The sequence below is a fragment of the Rattus norvegicus genome, chromosome 3 (genome assembly GCF_036323735.1).
Source record: "Rattus norvegicus strain BN/NHsdMcwi chromosome 3, GRCr8, whole genome shotgun sequence".
In the NCBI taxonomy this organism is placed as follows: Eukaryota; Metazoa; Chordata; class Mammalia; order Rodentia; family Muridae; genus Rattus; species Rattus norvegicus.
Genome location: NC_086021.1, coordinates 174,263,131 through 174,284,244, shown reverse-complemented (window position 1 = coordinate 174,284,244; position 21,114 = coordinate 174,263,131). Strand labels below are relative to the sequence as shown.

Below are 21,114 nucleotides of genomic sequence, written 5' to 3'. Positions count from 1 at the left end.
ATCTTCCTGTGAGTCAAAGCTGGGAGACTTAGAGACCCCTCTGAGAACAGAGAGGTGCAGATATTTGCCAGCCCACACAGGAAGGGTCTTGAGTGTCCACTGTGGAACCAGAGGTCGGGGTGATAGGGAGCTAGTGCAGGTCTTCCGGCTGAAGAGTGCTGCGATCAGATGTGGGGTGTTTGTGGTTTTCTTAGCCTGCAGAAGGGTGAACAGAAGGGAGCAGAAGAGCCCGGAGATAGCAAGATAACTCCTGCTAACTCCATGCGGTGTCAAGACAGGGCCGGTGGGCATGGATGCCAGGCAGACCATCTAGGGAAAGACTTGGGGATGGGCTGCTTTAAGAGACACTGACTCCCTCTTCTCAGAGGTACGGAAACTGTGACTGAGTTCTTGTACTGAGAGATAACTTCAGAAGCCTTAGCACTTGGCAGGTACCAACAGGGCCAGAGACTGTGATGTCTGCAGAGTCTCAGCCCACTCTGCCCCGAGGGAAGGGTATGTCTCGAGGCTCCAGACCCCAGAGATACTGTGTTCAAGGCCCCTCTTGCACCCAAAGTCTATCTACTATTACAGGAGTCACAAAAAAGGCAGAGGCCATTCTCCACACACCAGAGCCAAGCAGATCACAAAAGTCCTTGAGGGGAACAGACAAGGTGCCCGGGCCTCCTGTTCCCACAGACAGGGCATGGGGACAGGGCAAGAAGTGCCAGGAGGCCTCTCAGGCTGTCCCCACACCCTTTGCTGGCTCTGGCTCTGCTCTCTACCTTCCTCCTCCCACGCCTGCCTGGGCTGTGGTAATTGGGAAGATCAATCTTTCTGCCCAGCTGGCTGGCTCTAATCAGAGCCTAGGGTTGGGATGCAATCTAATTCCCTGGGGAGGAGGGAGGAGGGTGGAGCTGAGCTGAGGGCTCTCAGAGAGAGGGTCCCCGCACTCCGCCTCCCTGCCTGCCACAGTAAGTCGGTGCAAAGTTGGTTCTTCTGGCTTGCTCCACACTCTCCACTCTCAAAGTCCAACCTCATTCCTCTCTGGGCTCCTCTTTCTCTGTGACCCCCAAGGAGAGCATCTCCACTCACTGATCTTTGCAGATGTGGTTTCCCTGCTCCTGTCCTGGGTCCTTGGATGGGTGCAGCCATATCATCCCCCAGGTCCTTTGCAGATTCTGTCCTAAACTCAGGGCAGAGCCATGCATGCCACAGACAGGGAATGTCCCTCACTGCATATTTTTATTAACCACCTATTATACACCTCATGTGAAGTGTCCAACAACGCTTCTCCTTACTGAGGGCACGAATAAGACCAGCAAAAGTAAGCTTTGCGCTCTGTAAAACACTTGCTTTGCAAGCACAAAGACCTAAGTCCAATCTCTGGAGGCCATATAAAAGTGCTAGGCATGGTGGGAAATCCTGTAATCTCAGAGCTGAGGAGGAAAAGACAGGAGAATCCCTGGGATTCGCTGGCTAACTGGTACAGTCTAGTCATCACATCCTGGTGAGAGACCCTGTCTCAAAGGAGGAGGTAAACGGCATCCTAAGAATGACACCCGAGGTTGCTTTCTGACCCCCATGTAAGCATTCACACATGCACCGGAACACACACATGCACGCGTGTGTGCCCGAGTGCACTCGCACACACACACACACACACACACACATGCATGCGCGCGCATTTTTAGTCAACAACACGAGGTGTCTGGGAAAAGCCATGACAGCAAGTAACACAGGAAGCCATGTGTGTGTGTGGTGGTGAGGGAACCATAATAAGAACCAAGCCATCAGAGGGGAGCTGAAGGGCAGACCCAGGGCAGAGGGAGGGGAATGGAAAGAGGGCCAAGGCAGGGGAGGGGTTGGCCATCTAACCCAAGCCAGGAGATCGTCTCGGGGCGGGGGGGGGGGGGATAGGGAGCAGTACAGGAGTCACAGAGAACTGCTTGAAGGAGGCAGGACCTTACAGGCCTTGAAGAGTTGACTCAGTTAGAAATATTCCCTTGAAAGTCAGGCTCCCTTCTCCTGACCCTACTCTATCTGTTGCTCCAGTGAGAGTTCGGGGAAGCTGCCTCACCTCTCTGAGCCTTTTGTTTTTCTCATCCACAAAGCAGCAATGGATTCCTCTCTCATCCCACAGTTGACAGGATGATGTGGGGAGTCACAGACCTTGGTGGTGACTTGCTATGTGTCTGCTGCCTTTCTTTGGGCAAGGTAGCACATTCCTTCTGGTTGCTAGGCCATGTCCCATGTCCTCTTCCCTTCCCACGGACCCCATCCGTCTCTGCTTTCTGCTCAGTTGGGTCTAGATGCCCTGAGAGTGACCCTCCCAGAAGCTGGGGTCTTCCTTGGAAGAGACCAGAAAGGACCCCACTCTCTGACCCCAGGACCTTTGCACATGCCAATCCCTCTCCCCAGAGAAATCTTCCTCTCTTCGTCCCCTTCCTCTAGTTACTTCCCAGTCAGATCCAAGTAGAACTGTCACTTGCTCCATGGAAAAGGTCCCCACACCCACCAGGGCAGGTCTCTCCGTTCCTGAGCTTTTCAATTCTTATTACGCAGGCTGGAGGGCTGTCTGTCTCCACCTCTGGACCAAAGGATCATGTTGTTCTTGTTCACGGTTGTGTCCTTGGTCCAAAGGAGACTTGAATTCCACAGTCGTCAGCAAAAACCCACAAGCCTCTGCTCCAAAATGTCCCATCTCACTCCAGCCGCTGTGTTTAGGGAACCTCCCCGCACCAGGAAGGTGAGAGACCAGCCCCGTGGCTCTCTGGCCCTAACTCTGCTGTCTTTATGAGCCCAGAGCCTTCCTTCCCAGCCTCTTCCGATCCCTGGGGTTCCACCTGCCACCTCCCCAGATGCTCTGCGGAGCCAACAGACGAAGGAAGCGCCAGGCCAGAGCACGTTTAATTTTAATTTAGGAATCGGTTAGGGCTGCGGGCCTGCTCAGCTCCGGGCTGTCAATCAGCCTTCCTCAAGGCCGCATCAATTAGTTTAAAAATATTGAATGTAATTTCGCCTGACACAACATATTGCAGCTACTGCAAAATATAATTTATTTTAGAAGAAGAAATAATTAAACTAATTTGCATGTCAGTCAGCCGAACTGAGATGGCAACTGCGGGCGGGGGCCAGAGGGGGGAGACCTGGCCCCTGGAGGGGGCACCTGCCGCTGGGCACTGGGTGAGGTCTCCTGTGCCTGGAGTCTGTGCAGCTGCCGCGGGATTGACAAAGACCCAGGCAGCAGGAGAGCCAGGCATTGTGTCTGGACCACACACTTAGACTTAGGAGGCTTAAGGGCAACTTCAGGGGTGTTCCTGCTCCTCCCCTCAGTTTCTCCATCCACGAAAATAGGCTTGACATCACCTTGGGCTGTGTGGAGACCCATGTGAGGTCATAGGCATGAGAACTGGACAGGGGTCAAGGTTCGACACTGCTGGATGCTTGGTTCTCTGACAGACCCCTGGACGGTGCTGGAGGTGGGTCTCACTGTCGTGAGTGATTATGAGGGACACAGCCCAACCAGGCAGGACTGGAAGGTACCAGAGGCCTGCCAGTCACCCCAAGGCAGCATTTGTAAGCTGGATACGTGACGAACCTCCCTGAGCAATGCCAGCCTTTAGCACTGGTATTTTTGAAGTCTTCCCAAGTGACTTTCTGAGGATGAGACACATTGCTTAATGCTGAGGGCCCAGTGAGGAGCAATGGTAATTCCAGGCCGGCCCCAAGTCCTTGGACAAACACCGCAACCTGGGCAACTCGGAGGCACAGACTCTTAAGTGTCCTCAGCTGGCTAGCTCTTAGATCGGAGACCCTTACTCAGGCAAACGTACTTACTCAGGGCTCTCCTAGGAAGTGACCTGTGTGGGACATGTTGGAAGGGAGACCGGAAGCCCCAGGTGTGACATAGCAATGGTGTGACAACAGAGTCTCCCAGTTAGAACATGGATAGAGGGTGACTGTCCTTCAGGAGAGTGCTGTCATGGGCTCACCCCTTTCATGAGGTAGAGGATCTTCTTCCCCACCTCTCCGACAGACACCCCACACCCCTGCTTACAGAGGCAGGCTGCCAGGAAGGACTCACAGACCCTCACTAGCCCCACAATCAGCTGAGAGACAGACACCTGCCTGCCTCCCTCTCCCCTTGCCTCCCAGAAGCACCCCATCTGTCTGTGGAGGTTCTCTGGCAATATGCTCTTAAAAAATAACAGCTCTCTCGGCATCCCCAGTCACGATTCCCCTCCCTCGGTCCCAGAAGAATCCCTCTAACTGCTGAGGTGGCATATCTGGGTAAACTGAGGAGATAGTGTGCCCTCTGCTGAGGGGAACTCCTCCTCTTCTTCCTCCTCTTCCTCCTCTTCCTCCTCTTTCTTGTCCTCCTCCTCTTCCTCCTCCTCTTTCTCTTCCTCCTCCTCTTCCTCTTTCTCCTCCTCCTCCTCTTCCTCTTCCTCCTTCTCCTCCTCCTTCTCCTCCTCCTCCTCCTCCTCCCCCCCTGGTTTCCCAGAGTTAGACCACCTGCCCTTCCCGCCTCCAGTTCTATCAAGTCTCCAGCAGCTGCAGTCAGTATCCAGTGGCCTCTGAGCTCAGAGAAGGCAGTAGATGGGTCCACTTCCCCCTGAACATGGGGTGCACGACTGCCTGGGGACTCCCAGACTACCCCCAAAATAGCTCCCTGTCAACCCCAGTTGGAGACTCCCGTCATGCAAGCATCGTCTTGAAAGCGGGCTGTCATTTCCTCTCCTGGGGGATGCACCTGCAGGGAGGGGGCAGGTAGACAAGGTCAGTCATTCGTGAGCTTGCTGAGGTTAAAGTGGCAAGGCACTCTGGGAGGGAAGCTAGGGAACCAGCCATAAGGGAACTGATCCAAGAGGCCAGGTTGAGGCTGCCAATTCTCTGGTGTCGAATTGCTTGCTAGATACCTGTGTACCAATCTTCTGTGCTGGGTACACCGTTCTAAGCACTTCAGAGACGTTAACCCTTAGCCCATCTGTTCCGCAAGCAAGGGAGAAAACTGAAGCTTGGAAACGTCACTTGGTTGAGATCACAAAGCTCCTGTGTGGCAGAGGTGGGCTTGGTCTTAATCACCATTCCATGTGCAGCACTTTCCAGGGATGGAAACTGAAATCAGCGTCTTGCCTGAGCCCAAGTTCTGGGTTAGGGTTGGTTTAGCCACGCCTGAAATCCAGGTCTCTTCACAAGCCCTTCTGACTTCATCCATCTGCCCAACTGAGAGGGGCAAGCTATTCTATCTTATGCTGGAGACCCAGAGCTAAGTAAAGACAGAGCCTTGAGTTTGTGGGCACCCTGCTTCACAGGCCAAATTTGCCTCCTCGAACTCATCTGGCCCTTGAAGGATTAGGTGTGCTGAGAGCAGGAGTTTGGGGGTTCAGTCACCAGCTGACCATGGTCTAAACACACCGCATGTTTTAGTTTCTCCTTTGCAGTGTGGGAACACAAATCGTAGTAATACACAGGATCCATTAGGATCCACTAGGGCAGCTGAATGATGGACACGTGTGCTCTGGGAGTATTCGATAACCTCGAGGGGACAGGGCAGACAGTGATGGAGGTGACACAGTGTTGGAGGCAGGGGCTTATCTGAAAGGACCGCTGGTGGTTATGGTGGAAGTGACAGTGGTGATAACTGACTGCTCATGGCTGTGGCTACGCTGGCAATGTTGTAAGGCAAGTGATGAAAGAGGTTAGGATGGTGGTGGTGGTGGTAGAGGGGCCGTGGCCATGAGGGTGATGGGGATGATGAGAGTGGAGCTAACGGATGTGATGATGGTGATCTACAGGGATGAAGGCAGCAGTGTTGAGGGTGCTTCTGTGTGTTACATGCTAGGGTTAGGGAGGACAGTATTGCTGGTCGTCATGGCGATGGCTTGGTAGCAGTAATGATCCAGTGATGGTGGCAGCAGTCAAAATTGTAATGACGCAGATTGTGATGATGCTCCTGGTAGTGATGGTGTTGGAGATGGTGATGGATGAGGTGTTGGTGATGGTGTTGGTGATGGTGATGATGGGTGGGGTGTTGGTGATGGTTTTGGTGATGGTGATGGGTAGGGTGCTGGTGATGGTGTTGGTGATGGTGATGGTGATGGGTAGAGTGTTGGTGTTAGTGATGGTGATGGTGGTGTTGGTGATGATTTTGGTGATGGTGATGGGTAGGGTGCTGGTGCTGGTGATGGTGTTGGTGATGGTGCTGGTGATGGTGATGGGTAGGGTGCTGGTGCTGGTGATGGTGATGGGTAGGGTGATGGTGATGGTGTTGGTGTTGGTGATGGTGATGGTGATGGTGATGGTGATGGGTAGGGTGTTGGTGATGGTGATGGTGATGGTGGTGTTGGTGATGATTTTGGTGATGATGATGGGTGGGTGTGTACTGTTGTTTGTGGCCAAGGAGGTTATAGTGGCCCTGGCAATGCAGTTGATGCTAATATTAACGATGAAGATGGGATGGTGGATCTGGTGAAGACTGTGATGGAGATGGAGAGGAGAAGGGTGAAGATGGTGACTGTGACAGCAGACATGGAGCCACAAGAGTGCAGACGGTTGTGGAGATGGAAGAAAGGGTGGAGAGGGACGTGGCAGAGAAATGAATGAGATGGGACGGGAATGTGGCTATGGGGATGGTGGAGGGTGGAGGTGTTTAGGAGATTGTGTTCCCAGCCCTGGTTCTTGTGGCCATGTGGATAACCCACAGTGTCTGTCGGTGTGGCCCCACTGTCTAATCACCTAGAAGTAGGTAGGTCGTCTGGTCTCGCCCCTGAAGCTCTTGCTCTCCTCCCCACTCTTCCTACAGACAATCATGCTCAGCTGTCTCGGGCATCCCTACGGATCCGAATCCTGGATGTGAATGACAATCCCCCAGAGCTGGCCACACCCTACGAGGCCGCTGTGTGTGAAGACGCCAAGCCAGGCCAGGTACCCACAGGCACTGGGGACCAGAGATGCTGCCATGAGAGAGCCCTACTCCACCTCATTGTGTACCCTGCTTCTCCCTACTCTACAGCTCATTCAAACCATCAGTGTGGTGGACAGAGACGAACCACAGGGCGGCCACCGCTTCTATTTCCGCCTGGTACCAGAGGAACCCAGCAACCCTCACTTCTCTCTGCTGGACATCGAAGGTGAGCCACCATTCCCAGGGCGTGTGAGGGAGGGAGGGGGCTGGCTCGTTGTCTTCCTCCCCTGTTCTCCGTGTGTAAACTAAGACTCCCGGAGAGCCAGAGCTGGGTCTAATGTCACAGTGTATGAGTCAGACCAGGGCTGACACCAGCCACTGGCCAAGCCCTGGGGAGCCAGGCTTGAGTTTTCAGACTGTGGGGACACATCCAAAGGGCAGGCAATGGCGGTCAGGAAGATCTGGAAGAGCATCCAGAGGAGCAGTTGAGTGGACGGTGGAGAGTCCCCAAGCCAAGTGACAGAGGAAGGCAGCAGTGTATACATACCCCCACCTGTGGTTCAAAGGTGTCCCCAACTCGAGTCCCTTGCGACAGTGGAGGGAGGTTCCCCCCGTTTTCATTGCCATAGAAGGAAAGGGCCTTTTCCAGAGTTCTGCAGGTCTTCCAAAGTATATGTTTCCTGAACACTCACATGCGCGCGCACACGCACACACACACCATACCTCACACCACACACATACACATGTATACACCCACACATCACACATGCATGCATGCACACACATACCACACACACACCACACACACACACCACACACATCACACACCCACACATCCACAAACGCATGCACCCACACACACACACACCACATACACACACGTACACACACACCATACACACCACACATACACACATACACACATGCATGCACGCACACACATACCACATACACACACCACACACACACACCACACACACACACACACATGCATGCACGCACACACATACCACATACACACACCACACACACACACCACACACACACACACACCACACACACACACCACACACACACACCACACACACACACCACAACACACATACACACATATACACCCACACATCCACCCACACATCCACACACCACACACACACATGCACACAAACACACCACACATACACACACACACACACACACATGCACACACCCCAGTCTCTGTATAATATTGATCTTCCTTGACTTAGTCGCCCTCCCCCACAAAAGTGACCTGACCAACCGTCTGATCTGAGTACTCCATGATACCCCACTCTGTCCCCCGAGGTCCCCACGAAATTGACACTGGAACTTTAAAAACAGAGCTGAGGGAGGCAGGTGTCAAAGAACAGGAGCGAGGAGCCCAGGAGGCACCCCAGGCTTGGGGTCAGACTCTCCATGACTTCCTGGCAACTATCTGTCCCTTTCTAACCCTGAGTTTCATTGTCTGGAAATGGAGCTAATACAGCAGCCAGGCACCGCAGAGGGAAGAGGGTTGCGGGGGTAGCTGCAGACCTTACACTCTTCCTTTCTACTTTTAGTCTCCTAAGCTCCACTGAGACACAGTTCCTGTGAGGCAGGCTCTGCTCTGGGCCCTGGGAATTCAATGACAGAGGGGAGAGAATCCTCACCCGTGTGGGCTTCACAGTCTACTGAAGCAAGACAGAAATTAAACAAATCAATAATATATCCGGCCTAGTGAGTGGCCAGGGAGGAGGAGTGATGCAGCCTTGTTCCTCAAGAGTCTGGGCTCTGTTCTGCTCATCATAGGCTTTGGGTGCCAAGAGCAATGCTGGCTGGCACCTTGTCGGAGTTCAACAAAATGTGCAGCGTGAAACGGAAAGGTAGTCTGGGACAGCCTCCCTGGAGGGATCCACAATGAGCAGGCAGTGGAATGGATGGGGACATGGCTCAGTGGGTAAAGTGTCAGCCATGCAAGCACAAGGACCTGAGTTCAAATCCCAGCATCCATGTAAGCTGAGCACAGCAGCATGTGTCTGTTACAACCCTGTCAGCGAGAGGCAAGGACTGGGGGAATCCTAGGGGCTTGCCACCAGCTGACCTAGCCTAATCAATGCGACCCAGTCCAACAAGACCCTGTCTCAAAAATTAAGGAAAATGACAGAGGAAGACACTCAGTGCTAACCTCTGACCTGTCACACACAGATGAGTACACCGCACATGCGCGCTCACACAAGTAGACATCGCACACGCAGATACTCGCACGCACACAAATAAAGAAAGAATTAAAGCAACCGGGGAGTGAGCCAAGCAGATAACCACAGCGAGAACAGTCTGCTAGCAGAAACGTCAAGTTTCAAACAAACAGAAAACAGGATGAAGGGCGCTCAGTCAATCATGCAATCTGGCAGTCGTGGGGAGGCGCTGGGGCAGACCACGTTGGTCTTCTGGTCCTGGAATAGTTTCAGACCCCGACACAGAGAAGCCCTAAGGTCTCTGAAGCTAAACATACCTGTAGTCCTCAGAGCCATATTAAGAGCCTTTACCAGTCACTTCCTCTACTCTGACAATGGATTCCCAAAGAACAATGACAACAGCTAGACCTGGACCCTGGAGCCCCTGCTGTGTCCGAGGGGCAGGGTCATGGCTAAAGCTGTGGGAGGAACCAGGGCTCAGAGCTGCGACTATTTAAATCTTTTGGAAGTAATTCAATAACCAATACATCCCAGCCCACACATCCCTCCCTTGGTACCCTGAGCTGGTACCCAGGGACTCTGTCCGCCCTGCTCCTGCCTCTCCAAGTTCAAGGATCTCCCCAGGCCCCCGGGGTTCCACCCCTCCCCCCATTGTTTCTCCTAGTCTGGGGGCCTCCTGAGCTCCCTTCTGGGGTGACCCTCGAGCATGAGCTTTGGGGAGAGGTTAACCTTAGCCTGCTGAGGTTAGAGCAGCCACGGAAGGCCTTCTCCAGTCCTTCAGCCCCTTCCCTCCATGTGCCAACCCCCCACCTCCTCACCGTATAAATATCTTAGGTGGCAAGCGGCTACCCCAACCCATCTGCTTCGTTGTACAAATGTGTAGCCAGTTTGGAAATGTGATTTATAAATATTGCCTTTGCAGCCAGGGATTGACGCTGATGGATGTAGGGCCAGATGGATGGATGCTGTTCCCGGGCGCAGGTCCCACATTGAAGGGTGGGGTGGGCCGGGGGTGGTCAGTGGATTCCCAGAGGAAGGCAGCTGGATGGGGTTGGGAGGACAACCCAAGAATTCCCTTCCACTGGGCGGAGGGAGGCAGGGTTCTAAGTGTTCTGCACATCTGGCTGCATAGTGGGGGACAGCAACCCTGAGACGCATCTCTGTCTTGCTTGGCAATTGGAGGCTGGGCCAGGGCCAGGCACTCATTTCTCAGCTCTGTCTACCTCTCTCTGCTGCTACTACTGCTATTGTCTCACACAAAACACACCCGCGCTTCCGACCTGTAGTCTGTGTCAGTGCCTGTATTTTCCTTTATGAGTGTCCTTGGCTACCGGGCAGGTTCGAGCCAGGACAGAAACCGCGTCTGTCTTATTCACAGCTATGTCTCCGGGGGCTAAAATAATCATGACATATAGATAGTGCTCAGCTCAGACTTGCTGTGGAATGAATGGATGATGTATCACTGGGTCACTTCTTGGTTTAAAGCCCACGAATCAATAGCCTCCTGTCACTTTCCAGAAAATAGCACAAGTTCCTTACAAAAACTGGCCCACTAAACTTCCCAGGATGGGCTTCTGTCTCCCTCCAGCCACCGGCTTGTGCCCCAACCACAGCAGCGGAAGCAGTGGCTGCCATGCTCACTTCCTGGACTTGCTTACCCAGAAGTTCACTCGGGTGGCTATCATTTCTCCCAAGAAACTTACCGTGACCTCCTGAGCAGTGTCCTGTTAATCACCCTCCCTTACCCACCCCCCCGCACTGGCCCTTCCCAGCACTCCCATGGTTTGTAATCCTAGACAGAGTAGACAGAGCTGTGGGCTCCTTCCATTGGTGTTAGTTCCTCAAATAGGAATCTGAGTTCTGATGCAGGCAACAGCTGGTTTAGTTCTCTATTGTCTCTCCTCAGCAGCCAGCGGGCAGTCTAGCTGGCAGCAGGTAATGAAGAGCTTCCGAAGGAAGGGAGAGGAAGGGAGAAGAAGGGAGAAGAAAGGAGAGGAAGGGAGAGGAAGAAAGAGGAAGGGAGAGGAAGGGAAAGAAGGGAGAGGAAGGGAAAGAAAGAAGGGAGAGGAAGGGAAAGAAAGAAGGGAGAGGAAGGGAGAGGAAGAGAGGGAGAGGGGGAGAGCGGAAGGAAAAAGAAGGAAGGGAGGGAATGGATTAGTAGGTGGAAAGAGAGGGAAGGTGGATGAATGAGTGCATGGTGGTAGGGGAAGGAGGACTCATGGATGAGTGAGGGATGCGTGGGGATAGAGGATGCATGGATGGATGGACAGGGAATGAAGAGCGGATAGACAGACGGAATACAGAGCGAGTGTATAAATGTAGGGTGGGTGGATGAATGCTGGAGGGCAGACAGGGAGATGGGGAGTAGACAGAGAATAGACAAATGGACGCTGGAAGACTGAAAATGAATGAGTACATAGACGTACAGATGGATGTTGGAGGGTGATGTATGTGTGTATGAGTGGACGGATGACGGGAAGTCGATGGATGGGTGTGTGACAGCCAGAGAATGGATGGACAGACAGATCCGTGGGTGAACGGTAGGAGGCAGACAGACGGAGCATGGGTGGATGATGAAGAGGTGTGTATCCATGAGAGCTCGAGACTGGATGGGAAGAAAGATCAATAGAAGGATGATGGAGGGTGGATGAACTGACAGAGGGGTCTGTAGATGGGTGATAGTGGATGAACGATTAGATGAAAGATGGGTGGATAGACAGACGGACAGGTGGATGGATGGATGACGAAGAAACAAGTCATTACTTTTTATTTTAAAGTCTCTGTACATGCCTGCATGTGTGCATGTGTGTGTATGTGCATGTATGCACGCATGCATGTCTGCATGCACAGGTATGAATGCATGTGTGTATGTGTGCATATGCACGTGTGTGTGCATGCATACACACTAGTGCAAGTACTGATGTAGGCCAGAGGCATGAGATCCCCTGGAGCTGGAGTTACAGGCAGTTGTGAGCTACCCAATATGGGTGCCTGGATCTCCTGTCCTCTAGAAGAGCAATATATGTACTCTTAACAGCTGAGCCATCTCTCCAGCCCCATAGTCACTTCTGCAAAAGGTTTTTTAAATTACATTTACTTTGCATCTAGAGTGGGGTGGGGGATACATGCTATATGGTATTTAGAGGTCACAGGATAACCTGTGTGAGTTGCTTCTCTCCTTCCACCACATGAGTCCTAGGGATGAGGCTCAGGTCATCGGGCTCAGGGTGAGCCCCTTCAACCGCTGAGCCACCATGCCAGTCACACAAGTCTCTTCTTGCTGAGCCTCAGGGGAGACCCTGCTCAACCATGGGTGGGAGAGCCAAGTGTGGCAGTGCCTTTCAAATGCCCACAGGCTGATGCATGTATAAGAAGCATCTAGTGGTGCTGATGCAGCCTCACCGCACCCTGCTACCCCTCCATCCCCCTGCACTTGAGCTTTCTTCTTCTCCGGAAGGAAGCAGTGTTTTCTTAGCCTGGGCTGCCTCAGGCTTTAACAGAAGACCCCAGAAAACAAGCCAGAGCTTAAGGTGCCGACCCGACCCGTATCTGCCACTTAGGGAGAGCTGTGGTCCCTTCCAACTGTGCTCCTTGAGACTGGCACAGGGCCAGGCTCCAGCTGGCCCAAGATGGAGAGATGGGCACTGTGCAGGGACCCCAGCCATCACACCAGGGCATGGCAGCCATAAATCCCTCCTTCCCAGGGGAGTGGAGAAAGGAGGCCATGGAAAAGAGGTGATATCTAGCAGGAATGTGATGGATGAGGAATTTGCCCAGGCAAGAAGGCAGAGAGGGCATCCTAGATAGCAGGGCCTCTCAGAAACAAGGCAGAGACATCCAGACAGGGAGCAGGTGTGGGGTGTGGCACGTGGGAGAACTATTAAGCAGCATTTGTGAGGTTCTGCTGTGTGCTGGGAATGATCCCATGCTGTCCTCTCTGCTAGGTGAGACCCTGGCTCTGTTTGCCGATGAGGACCATGAGGACTGAGGGAGCTGGTGCCCCAGGCACACGGTTTGGCTAGCATTTGTATGGGAATGTTCAAATATGTGTAACAGGGGGTACGGTGAGACGCTGAACCTTGTTTGTCCATCACCTCCTGGGCCAGATTGTCACATCTGAGCTCCACTCACCTCTGTCTGCCCAAGGTCATGGTCAGTCTTTCCAAAGGCTCTTGTCAGCAGCATGGTATCCATAGTGAGGAGGACCAGAAAGCAGGGAGAGATGGGCTTCATCCTGAGGCTAGGATTTCCTTACAAACTAGCATCAGGAAGATCTCAGTTGCCCTCTCCACACAGGCATGCGTTTCCTTGAGCTCCCCGGGTCCCATCCACAAAGCTGGAAAGGGACTCAGGACTCCCAAGGTCTCAGGTAAGAACCCACACTGACAGGGCAAGACAGATGGGTCTGACGGGCAAGCAGAGGGGCAACAGCAAAGACAGAGCATCTGTCCCAGGACTCAACCCTTCAAATCCCCACACTGTGCAGGACTGGGAGGTGACCCCAGAAAGCAAGGGTCAGTGCTTCGTGACAGATGTGGAGGATGTAAGAAAAGGAGAGGAAGTGGATTCGACCTGTGGCTCAGCCTGTGCTCTCTGGGTTTGGTCTGGTCTGCAGCAGGCTGAGGTTGGACAATAGCCACCATTAAGTAGCTTGCCCCTCTCTCTGACTGCCCATGTACAAGGGAAAACTTTGCATAGAGAGAGTCTGATGCTTTGGGTCTCCTCATATGACCATGAAGGCTGCATCACTACCCCAGCTTCTTAGTGAGAGACCCTTGAGCTCCAGAATGTCTGGATAGCATAAAGACCCCTCAGCCACGGGTACATGCCAGCTGGTGTTTCCAGCCACCTCTGATGACCTTGGATTTGTCAAGGTCCAGCAAACCACAGCCAAGGACCACAGGACTCCCCCAAGCAAAGTGTATTGGAAATCGGAGTAGAATCTGGAACAAAGCAAGCTGTTGAGATCAATGAAGGAAGAAAATTGGCATAGCCGAGGCCGGGACATTGGTCCAGCGGGGGACGAAATCTGGGATTAGCTGGGGACAGTACCTTGGCACAGCTGGGAGCAAAAAAAAAAAAATCTTAGAATTGCTGAAAAGACATTTAAGACAGCTGGGAACCCAGTGCAGGGACGGCTGAGGACACCCGTGGGCTCTGTGAGCTGCAGGGTCTTCTGCAGCTGAGGCAGACGTGGGGGAGATGAGGCAGATGTGTGTATCCCTGGAGAGGCAGCAGTTCGGGGTGGGAAGAGGCAGGTCTCAAGGTGGGATCGGGATGTGGCTGGGCCAGGATCCGAGTCACATGCTGTCCACTTCTCCGGAGCAGATAACACGGCTGCGGTGCACACCCAGCATGTGGGCTTCAACCGGCAAGAGCAGGATGTGTTCCTCCTGCCCATCCTTGTTGTGGACAGCGGGCCACCCACCCTGAGCAGCACAGGCACCCTCACCATCCGTATCTGCGGCTGTGACAGTTCCGGTACCATCCAGTCCTGCAACACCACTGCCTTTGTCATGGCTGCCTCCCTCAGCCCGGGAGCACTCATCGCTCTCTTGGTCTGTGTCCTCATCCTGGTCGGTGAGTCCAAGAGCCCCGCCCCCCATGACTGGACCTTGGTACCCTTCTGGATAGACCACACCCTGGGAGGGGAGCCCCAGTTTCTCCTACATGTGGACAGACTGGATACATCTCTAACCTCTACCTGCAGTTCCCGTGGGAAGTCTCTGAAGTGAGGATGGTGGCCCACTTGGCTCAGTCTTGTTCCCCACACACATAGCCCAAGACTTCCGAGAGTTTAAAACCACAGGTGCAGCCTGGGCTGGTGGCTCATTCCTGTAATCTCAGTACTCGGAAAGCTGGGGCAGGAGGATTTCAACAAGTTAGAGGCTAGCCTGGGCTATGTAGTAAATTCCAGACCAACCTGGACTATAGAATGACACTCCTTAGTAATAAGAAGAAATATGGTGTTGGAGGTATAGCCTAATTGGTAGAGTGCTTACCCAGCATCCATGAAGCCCTGGGTTCGATCCTTAGTGCTGCAGAAACTTAGTGTGATGGTATAGGGCTGTGATCCTGACACCCCAGAAGTAGAGACAAGGGTAGCCAAAGTTAAAAGTCATCTTTAGCCATACAGGGAGTTTGGGACCTGATATGGGGGAGGGGGGACATACAAAGCATATTTTTAAAATTCTCTTGTCTATTGTCCTAAGAGAGGCATGGCTGTGTGGCCTCATGACCAGGTGTATCAACCCCTTTCTCCGATGAAGAAACTGAGGCTCACAGAGATTAAGCTGCTTGGCTAAGATGACCCAGATGGTTTTCTGACATGAAATTAGGTTTCCTGACTCTGTGTCTCCACCTCTAACTCTGGCACCTGCCGTGAAATAAAACTAGGGACAACAAGTTAGGGTTCCTGGGACAAAGTCTTGAGACATTGGGAACAATGGTACCAAAAGTCATTTGAACCCCAGTGTCCCTGGTGAGAAGAGATGTTAACAGCCTTTGGCTGCTGTCACAGCCACAGCCACCCAAGTGCAGACTGTAGACAGAACAGCTGGAGTTAGGGGTTCTCTCTGGCCCTGCCTAGCCCCCCTCTGTGCTGCCCATCCTCCAGTGTCCTGTCAGATCCCTGCAGAGGACCCGGACAGATTCTGCCAAGCCAGGAGTACAGCCCCTCCCTCCCCACCACAGCCCACCGCTCAGAATCCCGTTTTTCCAGAGGGTGCACTTTACAGCGGTTTCATTTTCCAAAGCAGTGCAAACAAATTTCTGCCTAATTGCCCACAAACGAAGAAAGTGCACATCAGTGCTCTAAAGGTGACGGGCGGAATCGCTGATCAGGTCTGGCACATCTGTCGCCCACCGCCCGCCTGCAATCCCCCACCATCTGCTCTCGTGGGCATCCCTCCACAGCCCTGGGTCTCCAGCCGTCCATCCATCTTCCCCACATCTCTCTTGACACCTCCCTTCCCTCCAGCCCTCCCTCGGGGCCTGTCCCCAGCCCCCCCTTGGGGCCTGTCCCCAGCCCCCACTTCCTTCCCTGTTGTAAGCTACCATGTTAGGTGGTGAGCTCGTAACCTGTGCTGTAGCTCTCACAGCCGGCTGTGTTCACAGGCCTGGTTGGATCTGTCTGGAGCAGCAAGAAATGTCTAATCTCTGCCGCGGTGCTTGGCATATGTCTGTCTGTCCGTCTGTCCATCCATCTATCCATCCATCCATCCATCCATCCATCCATCTATCCAGAAAATCCCTCTCAGGTGCTAGGCTGTTTCCACAGTAGGATTTATCACTGAACAAAGTATTTTTCCCTTTAATTCATTCTTGAGGCTGGAGAGACGGCTCAGCGGTTAAGAACACTGGCTGCTCTTCCAGAGTTCAATTCCCACCACCCACACGGCAGCTCACAGCCATCTGTAGCTCCAGTTGCAGGGGATCTGACTCCTCCTCTGGACTCTGTGGGCACTGCACACGTGTGTTACAGAGACACGCAGGCAGGCAAAACACCCATACACACAAAATAAAATGAAATTTAAAATGATTATTTATTTCATACATATATACAATGTATCTTGATTGTGTCCACCCACAGACCCTCCAGACCTTCCCTACATGTATCCTTCCCACGCTCCGGCCCTCTTTGTGTCTTCTTTATAACCACTAATGGGAGGACCCATTAGTGCTGCCTGCAAGCGCACAGGAGTGTGGCCATGCACTGGAGCGTGGCCATACACAGGAGCGTGGTCAGCCCACCAATGGCCACACCCCTGAAGGAAAATGACTCCTCTCAGCTTCCACCAACCAGCCAATGGCTTTAAGGCTGAGGGTGGGGCCTTGTTTGACCCCTCCCCTATCCTCACTGGACTGTTGATTGGCTTGATCCTGTGGAGTTCTCCACAGTTGCTGTGGGTATAAGATCAAGTCCAGAAGCCTGCATTTCCCAGCACCCCTCCCTGTCCTCAACTCCTACATTCTTCCTTGTCCCCTTTCCAGCACATTCTCTGGGCCTGGTGGAGGGAGAGGGGAAAGTGGGAAAGAGAAAGATTATTTCAACTTTGAACATATGGCCTTTGAGGTTTTCTTGGTCAACCAAGGGGACCGGAAATTGAATGTACTTGGATTTCAGGGGCCAAAGATGCTGGAGTTGTTGGCAGAGGAAAGGTAAGGCCACGGGCCTTCAGGCGAATGTCAGGGAGAGAATGTTATGAAGGAGTACATCGTGGAGAGACCGCTAGAGAGCTGGGGAAGCCAGGAAAACCTGCCTGGGTGACAGAATACCCTGTTAGTGAGGAGGGAGGAGGAGAAGGAGGAGGAGGAAGGAAGGAAAAGGGAAGTCTTAGAAGCAGATGAAGAAAGACAGAAACACAGAGGGTAGGTCATTCATTCACTCCCCCTTAGTCAGGTCTCCAGGCAACTCCTCATTCATTCATTCATTCATTCATTCATTCCACTCAGCAAGCACACATCCAATGCTTTCTCCATGCCCGGCATCAAGTTAGGGAAATGTTTCCAGGTCCCAGAGGATAGTTACTGGGGTTAACTTGGCAAGACCTAGCCTTTGGTGAGCTGTCCCTCTCTGGCTGAGATGAGGAAAAGGAAGTCTCAGAGGCAGATCTAGGACCCACGAGGACCCGCAGTTGTAAAGAGGTCCCTGCAGCTGCTGGTGGTGAAGAGGCCACTGAGAACCATGGAATCCTTCCTGTGGGGGACCTGGCTAGGGATCTCACAGAGAGAACCCTGAGGGTCTTGACCTGAGACACTTCCAGGGGGGACAGAGGAGGGTGGCAACAGAAAAGTGTCGTCCACCTTGCAGCCGGTACCTTCAACCTTCCAGCGCCTAGAACTCAAGGGTTAATTCTAGCCCTCAAATTGGAGGGCCCCTCTGCTTCCCAACCCCAGTACTACTGGCCACTAGCTACAATTTGCACACCTCCTGTGATGAATAGCTCACCACCTACAATGGCTGTCAGCTCAATTCTCACTGTAAGAAACCACCAACCCAGGGACCCTTCAGGGATGGTGAAGCTCAGTGGTTGGGGGCCGGAGGGGTTCCAGGCAGTGAGTGCCCTATGCTGAGCTCAGCCCTCACTCTGTCTCCCTGTGTCTCCCCCTACTCACCCCACAGTGCTGGCTTTGCTGATTCTCACCCTCAGGCGGCACCACAAGAGCCACCTGAGCTCAGATGTGGATGAAGACATGCGGGACAACGTGATCAAATACAACGACGAAGGCGGCGGCGAGCAGGACACCGAGGCTTATGACATGTCAGCGCTGCGGAGCCTCTACGATTTCGGGGAGCTCAAGGGTGGCGACCCAGGCGGGGGCGCGGCCAGTCCCCCGCAGGCTGCTTCCTCCTCTGAGCGCCACTCGCTGCCTCGGGGGCCGTCGAGCCCCGAGCCGGACTTCTCGGTGTTCAGGGACTTCATCAGCCGCAAGGTGGCGCTGGCGGACGCGGACCTGTCGGTGCCTCCCTACGACGCCTTCCAGACCTACGCGTTCGAGGGCGCGGGCTCGCCGGCAGCCTCGCTCAGCTCGCTGCACAGCGGCTCGACCGGCTCGGAGCAGGACTTCGCCTTTCTTCGCGCCTGGGGCCCGCGCTTCCGACCGCTGGCCGCTCTCTACGCCGGCCACCGCGGGGACGACGAGGCCCCGGCCTCCTAGCCCCAGCCCGCCCAGTCCGACGGGAGGGGATCCGCAGGGCCCCCGCTCCGCGACACGTTTCCAGGGGTGCAGCTTGCGGAGGACTCAGGGGTGCGGGGGTGACGAGCAATGTCAGGAGAAAGGAGGGAAACCCGGCCTGCACGGATCTGGGTTGGACAGGACCGCGGAGGGGGAACCCGGCTCTGGGAAAGGACAATGAGAGGAGAAAGCAGAGGATGGCGCTGCTGCGGTGCCCACCCCAAGGCTTTCTGGCATCCAATTAAAGATGAAGGAAGGGCTGTTCATTTACTAAGCACCTACTGTGTGCTGAGAGCTACCCGGTACCGACTGCATTGTTGGAGAAACTATGAGGTGGAGTCCTGAAGGTGTCAGATGGGAAAGCCTCCCAGAGAAGTGGTTCTGACTTGTGCAGGGACACCCAGACAGCAAGTGGTGGAGCCTCTGGCACTGGCCGGCTGCCTGGCCTTGAGCACGTCACCTCACTTCTCTGGGCCTCAGTTTCCTCATCTGTCAAATGAGGTTAATAACAGCACCTACCTCGAAGATTTGAGAGGATAAAAATGGTTCATGTGTCAAGTTGTTGGGCAGTGCCTGGCACAGAGTAGGTGTTTAATAAATGCTCGCCTTTGATACTACCCTTATCCTTGTGGTTACTAGAGGCTGCGTGACTGACCCCGTGTGACTGAGCTCCCTCCCTCACCCAAGAGCCATCTGCCTCCTCCCAACATTTCCAAGGAGAGAAGAGTTGGTCCCAGCTCTCAGGCCCTGGTCCCCCTCTGAGAGGGAAACAGATGTGCCCAGCAACTGTGGGATCTTCCTGCCCCCAGGCTACATCAGAATAAGACCCCTGGCAAGAATTGCTAAGACGAGATGAGCCTGGGAGGAGAGGAAAGGCTGCCCACAGTGGTGGCATCGCCTCTCTGCTGTGCGAGCTGGAGTCTTTCCCTCTACACAGTGGTTCTCAACCTTCCTAGTGCTGCGACCCTTTAATACATGTTGTGGTGACCCCCAACCATCAAATTATTTTCGTTGCTACTTCATAACTGTAATTTTGCTACTGTTCTGAATCGTAGCATAAATATCTGATATGAGATCCCTGTGGGGGTTGCGACCCACGGGCTGAAAACTTCTGCTCTATTGACTCCAACTTAAGACTCTCCTGCACTGGGTATAAATAGTGGCACAGACCTGTGATCTCAGCACTCGAGAGACTGAGGCAGGAGGATTGCCACGAATTGGAGGTCTGCTTGGATTACTTAGTGAATTCCAGGCAGAACTACATAGAAAAACAAAGTCAAAGAAAAAAAAAAAAAAAGACGGTGGGGATGTAGCTCAGTGGGTAGAGCACATTTGCCTGTAATTCACAGAGCCATGAGTTCCATTCCCAGCCCTGCCCAGATGGGCCACAGTGATGGACCCCTGTAATCACAGTGCTTGGGGAGGAAAGACAAGAGGATCAGAAGTTCAAAGACACCTTCAGCTACTTCACAAAAGTGAGAACACCCTGGGCTACCCGGGAGCCTGTCTATAGGGCAATGACTGTCTTCTGTCTTCCCTTTCCAGCCCCTCTGGGATGAATCAGTGATTCCACATGAGCCTGGTGTGAATTCCAGCTCCTAATAGCTGGCCGCCTCCATTTGCTCGGCTGTAAAATGGGTGCTAAAAAGGGGGCAGTGGGTGCTGAGTCCAATTGCAGTGTCTCCCTGACTTGTAGGAAGTGTTCAGTAAATGCTTCTTGGCCCCACTTTGTCTGTCACCCTCCCAAGGAACTCCCATTCCTTCTCTCCATGCCCCAAAGTCCATGGGGGTGGACGAGAGGCAGTCGATGTGCCCTGAATGCCACCACAGCCCTAGTTCAGAGACCAGAAAACAGGCTCACAACAGCAACATGCCCTGTTCACACAAGTATGTAGTTATCTTTGTTGTTGTGTGTACACACACACACGTGTGTGTGTGTGTGTGTGTGTGTGTGTGTGTGTGTGTGCATGCCACATCCCCTGTGGAAAGACAAAAGCTTTTGGGAGTTGGTTCTCCTCTTCTATGGTAGGGTTGAGGACCCAACTCAGTTAGGCATACACTTTTACCCAGTGAGCCATCTAGCTGGCCTCAGTAAGTAGTTTCTGCCTTCCAGTAGCTCATGCCTCAGGAGACAAAGACAGAAATCACTAGTGACCACAGCTTTGAGGAAGCAGGCTGAGCTTAACAAGCCCCCCTCCCACCTACACACACACACACACACACATACACATACCTGCCCAGAAGGGATAATTCCTGGGGTCTGCTCAGTCTTGAAACGCGACCTAGAGATAGGCAGGCAGCCCAGCAAGGGAGCATCCCAAGGGGCTACATCAGCATCTGTAAAGACTGGGTTGG

The 21,114-nt window shown here is 53.4% G+C and overlaps 1 protein-coding gene across 5 annotated transcripts in view; it reads left to right on the top strand.

The window, feature by feature from the left end:
* The window catches only part of Cdh22 (cadherin 22), a 125,072-nt gene extending 105,696 nt beyond the window's left edge, over positions 1-19,376 (top strand). For 4 of the 5 annotated variants that reach the window (NM_019161.3, XM_039104424.2, XM_039104425.2 and 1 more), the window contains 4 exons: positions 6,788-6,909; positions 6,998-7,115; positions 14,410-14,661; positions 18,206-19,376. In NM_019161.3, coding sequence (NP_062034.2) covers positions 6,788-6,909; positions 6,998-7,115; positions 14,410-14,661; positions 18,206-18,741 — 1,028 coding nt within the window. In that variant the 3' untranslated portion in view covers positions 18,742-19,376. Of the gene's footprint in view, positions 1-6,787; positions 6,910-6,997; positions 7,116-14,409; positions 14,662-18,205 lie in introns of those variants that run through there. The other variant, XR_005501800.2, reaches the window with a different exon arrangement.
* Positions 19,377-21,114: the final 1,738 nt, after the last annotated feature.